Raw genomic sequence first — 8,654 nt, forward strand, 5'->3', positions numbered from 1 at the left:
TCTGGCTGTATATAACTATAACTATAAAAAGTTAATCTGAAACAATAGACAATAAACCATCATGATAGTAATGTTGACTTTCCCTCTCTTCACAGTGCTTAGCCTACCTGAAAATGTTTGGGATGCAGGAATACTGTAATCAGTTTAGCCATAATCATTCCGCATCAGCGCGCAGTATGGGATTGAGCCAAGGACCTTCCCTTTATTTCCAGGTGTATACAGTAGAAAATCAAAATGACTAATGTGTTGGTAATAAACACAGAACATAGAAAACACACTTAATATTGAGCGGCTCCCCTTTTGTAAAAACCATTCTCGGTTCTTGCAAGGCTTAAACTAAATCCTCCTGTAATCCGCCTCTCCCAAAGTCTTCTACATCTCCCTCTCTTGATTAAACACAATTTAGAGGGGGCGATTAAAAAAATGGGATTGTAGCTTTCACCATACTGCTTCATTTGGCTAGGCGGTATAAAAAGTAGCTACCCTAATGCTTTGTACACTGTGTAATTATGAGGTCCATTCTTCAACATGTGGTCGTTCACCGGCTGGCAGTATTGCTTCAGTTCAAAAACACCAGGCCATTCATTATGCTCGCCACTTCAGAGACTCTTTCATCCAGTTGTGTTCATTGCATTTATGTTAAATTATGTTGGACATGCTGTGCAGCCACTGAAAACCAATGTCAGTCCATTAAGGACTCTGAGAAATGGAGAAGTCACATTAGTGCTTGCAATTGCTCCTAAACTGCTGTTCCCTCAAAATCTGCTATAGTGGTCATAAAATTGTCACAGTGAGTGGAACGAGTCAATAGTTCCAAAAAGGAATGACCTGTCCACAACGGCCCGATGGATCAATTCCAATCTGAGTGCTTTTGCAAAGGCTTCTTCTTCTCCTTCAGTCCCGGCTCCAGTGTCCATTTTCGTGCGACTGATGATGGCAGCGCTCAAGCCAACATAGAGATCTAATTTAATCTGAGTTAACCATACAATGAAGTTTCTACCAACACGTCGACCACCTGTCCCTTTTGCTTTTGGTCTAGGCCCAACGTACCCTGTCTCATCACTCCACAGCCAAGAGATGGCTAGCTTAGTTTAGCATGCAGCAGGGGGAAAAGCGCTCGTTTGGCTCAGCCACACTATTGTCAGATCCTCCAATAAACAGCTAATTCCCACTAATTACATTATTAAAAATTAAGTACCATGCTCTAAGTTTTTAGTCAGTATTAAATGCATAAATAAATAACTTGTATGGCTCAAGCCTTTCTTGGCTGTGGCCTGAAAATATTTTTGGACAGCTTCACATCTCGCCTCCAGACATGACAGCGCTGTTACTCTTTTCCTCTTATCATACAAGCGTTTAACAATTCTTTAGAAATATAATCACATTACCATTACAGAGGAACAGCCATATTAAAGAAAGTAGGTTTTTCCATTAATGCTCCCTCGGGTCAACTGTTGCTGCAGCCATTTCCATTTAGTGGCAATGACGGGATTATAGTTGGGCAAATGTGAATGTGCTTCACAAAGCCTTAAAAGTTCATCCTCTCTCTGAAAGACTTCCTCAGTTTGTTCCTTGGAGCAGGAACAGGACAAGAGCCATAACTCGGTCTGAGGAAGCCTTGTTCACCCGTGGTTGATTCCCCGTTGCCGTGGTGATGAGGCTGACTTTGCGGTTGTACGTCGAGGACACCCAGAGGAGCGTTTTTCCGCGTGGAAGCTCCTCCGGCGTTGCTCCGCTGGAGCTGCTGTATGATGGCAGAAAACTTGGCATCCAGAGAAGGTCTGCCAGTCTTGGACCTTGAGGCTGGCCGTGAAGTGGAAGTGCTGGAGTTCTCCTTCTCCTGGTATGGGGCGGGAGGATGAACAGAAGCAGGTAGGGGGGGTCTGGAAGGACAAGTGGGAGGAGCATAAGGCTCTCTGTCAGAGGGAGGGGGCGGAGCACGGCGCTTCTTGCTGCCGACGGATGGAGAACTTGTATCTGGGTTGGGGCTTGAACAAGGGGTAGAGGTTTTGCTCTGGGACAGAATACTCTTTTGCACGACCAGCGAATGAGACCCCTCAAACAGGGTGGACCAGTTGGCCGCTTCTTTCTCCGCTTCGTGACCAATAAGGAAGCGGCCATCGGTCTCCTCTATCTTGTTGTGGATCATGTCTGTGATGCTCTCAAGCTTGCCAGGAGAATTTATACCTGAATGTCAAGCACAGAAATGGAAAAACAAAAGTCAAATAGATTAGCCAAGCGTTAAATTGATAGGGTTAATAGAATATATTGATTTCATTGGGTTGTTATGCATTGATCTGGTGCTCTTGCTACTTATTATCAAAACATCAATACAGTATAAACAAATCCAAACCATGTTAGCCTGTCAATATTAAACAGTCAGTGAATGATCACCCTGCTTAACTCATTTCAGCCACTTGTTCCAATTGCTGTACTCACTGAGGTCATTGTAGACACAATCAGCCTGCTTGGCGATGAAAAGTGATGGTTTCCGTGGTGACGCAACATCCATCTTCATGAGCTGCTTGCAAGAGTGCAGCCACTGGCCTGGTTATAAACAAGGATAGGCATAATTTGCACAAATAATAGGTGAGCTATTGTGTTTGTTACAAGAAGCGTTCAGCTAAATACGTGTGAAGCCACTCGGCATGTCTCGGTTTGATGTGCATATGCGACGTCCTCCTGAAGAAACATGCTCCTGCTCTTCACACACAGGTTTCTATACGTGCTCATCCTACAGAAACACACTGACTCTGATCATAGAGGTGCTGGTGGAGGGCATCCAGCCAGTTCTCCAGCTCGTCTTTGCTTTCTGTGCTGAAAACAACGGTACGGGATCCCTCTGGTGACGGGTTGATGATTGACAGACTCCTGAGTTTTTGGCCTGCTGAATCTTTCTCTATCACACGGATCCGGGAGTCCTGCAGAAACGGCAAAAAACAAACCCATCACAAGCTAAAAGGGAGCTTAAAGGTAAACAACCAAGAGCACTATGTGAGATGCAGCACGACAAACAACATCTATCACATGGCATGAAATTCAATAATATACCAAAGATGCACCGGGGATCTCAGAGAGAGCGGTGCAAAATGTTACAGTCATTCTGCAGATGTTAGAAAAAACAGACCGTAGAATGTAACAATAATGTTAAATGTAGTAATAACAGTGAGGAGGATGGCTTAAAATTTTTACTTTACGTTCAATTATCTACATTTATTCATGAAATACAAACCAAATTGGGCTTATTTCTTCTAGTGCAGCATTTATATATATACACAATACAAATATTTTATTATGTTTCTCTGTGTTAAATTATCAAAATCTTGCAATCAGCTTGCGCAACAGAACAACTGATGAGAGTGTGGGATCTACTACACTTCTAAATTAAATTCTGTCCAACCTTGTCGATGGGCATGCAGAGAGTCGGCTGCACTTTAGCATCGATTTCTTCTTTGGTGAAGTAACAGGATAAAAAGCCGGCACTCAGCACACAGTAAAGGCTGCAGCAGCGGAGTATCCCCTCGACACATTGCTGAAGAAAGACACAAATAAAGCATCAACTTGAGCACAGGAACCAGCGCTGAAGGCCGACGATAGCAGCAGTCTAAGGTCTAAGGTCACCTTTTGGTTCAGGTAGCCAGTCATCATGCTCTGCGTCATGCAGGCAGGCTGGGCCACCAACCTGCAGCAGAGGTTGCCGTAAAGTGGGAGCCAGGATGACCACTCCGCTGTCGGGACAAAGTAAGAGCGATACCACCCGAAAAAGAGGAATGTATAGTATGTGCTTTAGGTAAAAGTATTATGAATGCTTTCAATGTAAGAAAAAAGAAAAGAAAAACACGATATGAAACAAAATTCAGTTATAAAAGCATCGCGTTCACATCACACTCAAGCATTCTGCTGGAACCGGTTTGGCCCTGAATTTCAACCTGACGGAACGTTCACCTTTTCATCTGCATAATTACTTAAACAAAGGATGATCCATGTTGACTTTAAAAATTATGTTTGAGCTCATTAAAACAATTTATTTTAATAAATATTTCATCACGCACATACTAGAATAGAAATGGAATAGAAAGCCTTTATTGTCATCGCGTAGTGGATATACAACCAGACTACTACTACTAGTGTACTTTCTACTAGTGTACCCCGTCTGGGGTCGCCACACCAAATGAATGTTCTCCACTTCACCCTGTCCTTCGCGTCGTCCTTCCTCACTACATCCACGCATCTTCTCCTATTGATCACTCACACACGATTGGATCAAATGAGACAGACAGATGTTACACATCTTGCATGCTTTTCCTTCTTACCGTCTTGGAGGACGATGAGGGAGTGAGACTGAAAGTTGCCTTCAGCCTCAGGCAGACGCAGTGTAGTGTAGGCCAACAAGCTGTACTTGGCTCCACTGGAACAGGCAGACGCAAACACAAGTTCTTTGAAGTGTATTGCATTGATCCATTTTTGTTCCTTGGCTTCCCAGATTTGACGATAAAACCACTAAACTAAACACTAAAGAATAGTGAATTATTTAATGCATTAATATACAAAAGACACTAAACCTTTAACCCAAAATGTGTGTAACCTTTTGCTTGTTGTACATTTTGCCATCATTCAAGGGCATAATGTTGCCATTGTTTGTTTCCACTGCCCAGTGGATACATCCGTATCAGATCATATGAGTTTCAGTAAATGGCTGAAACATCAAATGCACACACAAATAATAATAATAAATGCAGGCGTATTAAATGAGTTAACCTTTCCCCCACAATACAGTTCAAGTGGTGCAAAAATAATAATAATCTATGACTGTCTGATGGCTAAACAAATCAGTATTCAGAACACCAAATCATGGTCCAACCCTCATTTTGCTATATTTACTGTGTGATTTGTTTACTGGCCCCCTGCCTGAGCCTACAGTTACACCATTTGTTCCCCTCTCGGAAAAAACAAAACAACGAAATGGAGAGCCGAGAGGCTGTAAAGGGTTTTACAGAACACATACAGGGGCAGGGGATTGTGTCGCAGGAAGGTGTCAGGGTCAGGAGAGTCCAGCAGAGGGCAGAGCTTCTTTACAGCGCTTTTTCCAAAGGAATTGCAGAACTTCTTGGCCAATTTCTTTGGCGTGTTCGCCATTGTGGTCTCTTCCTCGACAGCGCAGCTCCACAGCTCCACCTTCAGTTCGAATTGAGGAACTGCTTCTTTACTAAAAGAGGACAAATATTTCAAGTCGACTTATTAGCATTAATTTAATACAAACGTGTACTACGAGCTAGGTTTTAATACGACTAAACGCCATTTATATTTTCCATTTAAGAGCATTTTTCAACATATTGTGATGAGACCACAACGTTTCTCCACCAGCGTAAAGCGGCGCCAAAAGAGTCAAATATGATGAAGATAAGAATTAAAACTTACAATATAGAGAGCCCCTCAAAGCAGATGTCAGTGGCTGATCTGTCCACAACCATCATCTGTGTATCAAACACCTCTGAGCCAATCTGCATGAGACAAAAGACCGCAACTCGACGAGAACCTTAATAACAAGGGAGTACGTGTTAGCGCAGGAATCCACACTCTAAGCTGAACAGACATGAAGAGCAGGAACACAAGGACTGACTCCCTTTGTTGTTAAAGTGGTCCGAATCGCTCCACATCAACGGAATGCGCAGCCCTACGTCAGCACAGGACAAAGGTTTGTTTCAGTTTGAGATATATGTGTGGATCAAGCTGAGGAGGAGCAATCATACCAGATAATGCAATTGTCCCGTCACACGGCACACGGCCAACCGAACGTGGATCTGAAAGTCTGAAGATGTATTGATCAAAAATCATCAATTTAACTACAACAAAAAGGGTGTCAGATTTAAAATCCTCTTTCTAGAAATCCAAGATGCACAATACTACACATTTGGGCAATTTCAAAACTTAAAAAGACAAACATCTACTGCACCCAAGAATAAGTAATCCTTACTTGCTGCCTGCTCCCATCGCGTTCTGCTCCTCCTCTTCCTCCCCCGGTAGCTGCGACAGGTAAGACTTTATCCTGGTATTGCTGGTCAGCAGGTTCTTGGAGGCGTTAAGAACCTGCTCTTTCTTTCTGCAGGCGAGCAGTAGCTTGTAGGCGCCCTCACGCATTTGCATCTCAAACTCAAGCTTTTCTCGTATGTTGGAGTTCTTCTTGAACAAAGCAAAAAGAGAAGCGGAAGTTTAAAATGATCAGATGTCAAGGCAGACCATAGCTTGTGGTGATGTTTTGAATTGTGTTAATCTGTTAGAAAAATGCTTTGAGATCATGTAAAGTTACCCTTAAATGCTGTTTTTGGCCAACATTTGTCTTCTCATGTAAGAGGTGATGTTATAAAATTTTGTATTTGGAATTTTAAACATCTTTCGAACTCTGAATAAGATTTATTTTGCAGCACAAAATAAAAAGTCGCTGTCTTTATGGCATAGCTTTGAGAACTCTTTATGAATGACAGATGAGATCTGATTTTATTTGTTTATAAACTCTATTGAATTGAAGATATACAATTTTAATTCGGTGTGGAAATTTAGTGTTAGTGGGTCAGAAATCGCTAAATTGTTTCAGGGATACAAACATGATGATACTTATTAGCAACTAAAATTACGTAGCTTCTTATAAATCTGTCGTATGCACAACAAATTCATATCCATATCCTCTACTATCTGTAGACCCTCTTATCGGAACTGTCATTATGATTACCGCAATGACGGCAACCATTCAATGTAGCCTTATTCCCTTTTTATCCGTACCTCTGTTTGAAGAAATAAGGAACTCTGTGGAATTTTCTTGCGTTTAATCTCCATCGCCATCGCGGAACTGGCCGATAAGACCGGCCCAGAGCTCCCGTTTCGCTTGGAAATTCGAACATCCCGCGGGTCGTCCATGTTGTTTTCCATTCGCTCGCGCCTCCTTCTTCTTCTTCCGAAGCCTGGAAAGGGAGAAGCCGGTTTGATTTGTTTCACGCTACATGCCGCAGTAACTATCAAGGAAACGTTTAGCGTTGTAATAATCATCAAATATTTCTTACAGACTGTCGAACGGTTTGGGAAAGATGTAATGCAAAACATTAACACTTCTATTATCATGTTGGAAAACCCATTACATTGTAATTAATTGTATTGTAATGATTAAAGATGACCAATACAAGAACTAGTCGCACTTCAAACGTAAATAAACACCCGCCTCGCTGGGCGGAACTTGGAAACACTTAAACCGAACGCTCCACTCCGGTGGGAGACAGAGCGTAATGACGTCATTGTACAATACAAATCACGGGCGTGCACCATCCTCGATTTGAATTTTTTGAGAAAATATAAATCTATAACAGCAAAAGAAATGATAAATTTAGTATATATTGCACATTATATAATATACATTGAAATATGACATGACATTAAATTGCATAAAAGCTTTTACTTTATTAATAGCATATCAAACGTTATTATTATATATTTGTGGATTGATACAATTTTCTTGCAGTAAGCTAGAAAAAATAGCATTAATGTAATTTTAAACGATACAGAATAGTAGTTGAACTGTCTTAAACCCAGAAAATATATTATTATAAAACTCATGCGCGTCAGAAACGAAGTATTACACTATTTTTATTTTTTATTGAAGCATCCTCACTTAGTTTCATTGTTCCTTTTGATGTTTCCTTTCCGTGCATCCTTCCTGTTTTGACCTGAAGTGAATTGAATGCATATTTTACAAAATAGTATTGTTTTAAGTCTTCATTATAAGTAAATAAGAAAAAACGGAATAAAAAAAATATATTATTTTTTTTATTTTTGTATCCGGACGGGTATTTGGATCGCTTTCAAAAGTAAAGATCCATCCAGCAGTTTCTCTATAATCCTGCTAACAAACAGAAAATTCGAATGACAAACGCCCTCGAAGCCTAACTTCCTTGTTGGAGGTAAATATATTAATTACCGGACACAGTTGACATTACGGCAGCAGGAGAGTGAACCCGCCCACCCGGCTCTGGATGGCCTTCTGGCCGCGTTGGAAGCATCCACGACTGAAAGTGTAGACGCAGGCGCCGCTGCAGATGAATTGTGTCAAGTTGAACCAGAGAGAAAATGTAAACCTCCGGAAAGTGCTATTCCACTTTCAGAATAAAACGATGGAAACGTATTATCTTCGCTCTGTCTCTGCGTTGCGTTCACTCTGATTTTATATTGAAAGGTCAAAACGGAAGTTGTGACTCCCGTTTGTAGCCTCATCGCCCGCCTCTTTCAGGATGTTGGTCCTTCCGAGTCCCGCCGCTCGTTTGCAGGGAGGGAGCAGCAGCAAGAGGAGAGAAGAAGGCCAGACCGAAGGGAGAAGCAGCGGGGCCGGGCTTCACACAACGCCCCGTCGACAGCAGCGAACACGCGAGAGAAAAGGGTGAGTGTGGAGCGAGTATTTATTTTACGTTGCGAACTGAATGCGCAGCAAAATAGGGTTTTAGTGGAGTGGTCGATGGACGGAAAGTTTGCGGTAGAGGAAAAAGGGAATCTTTTCTTCTCTTCATCTATTGAACTGAAATTTTGATTTTGTAAAAATATATATATATATATTACTGATGTTAAAACCACAAATCACGGATTCGAGTGGATCTATTATTTAGTGCTAATGTGCT

General features: G+C 41.7%; 1 protein-coding gene across 1 annotated transcript; it reads right to left on the reverse strand.

Moving 5' to 3' along the window:
- Positions 1-1,528: 1,528 nt before the first annotated feature.
- Positions 1,529-6,912, reverse strand: rtkn2 (rhotekin 2). Its single transcript, XM_068759137.1, has 12 exons — positions 6,778-6,912; positions 5,975-6,177; positions 5,751-5,809; positions 5,621-5,674; positions 5,419-5,536; positions 5,006-5,206; positions 4,314-4,408; positions 3,622-3,728; positions 3,401-3,532; positions 2,753-2,921; positions 2,440-2,547; positions 1,529-2,187 (listed from the first exon to the last, which is right to left on the reverse strand). Exons 1-12 carry the CDS (start codon positions 6,910-6,912, stop codon positions 1,529-1,531), a joined length of 2,040 nt encoding a protein of 679 aa, XP_068615238.1.
- Positions 6,913-8,654: the final 1,742 nt, after the last annotated feature.

Source organism: Brachionichthys hirsutus, unplaced genomic scaffold (genome assembly GCF_040956055.1).
Source record: "Brachionichthys hirsutus isolate HB-005 unplaced genomic scaffold, CSIRO-AGI_Bhir_v1 contig_818, whole genome shotgun sequence".
Classification (NCBI taxonomy): domain Eukaryota; kingdom Metazoa; phylum Chordata; class Actinopteri; order Lophiiformes; family Brachionichthyidae; genus Brachionichthys; species Brachionichthys hirsutus.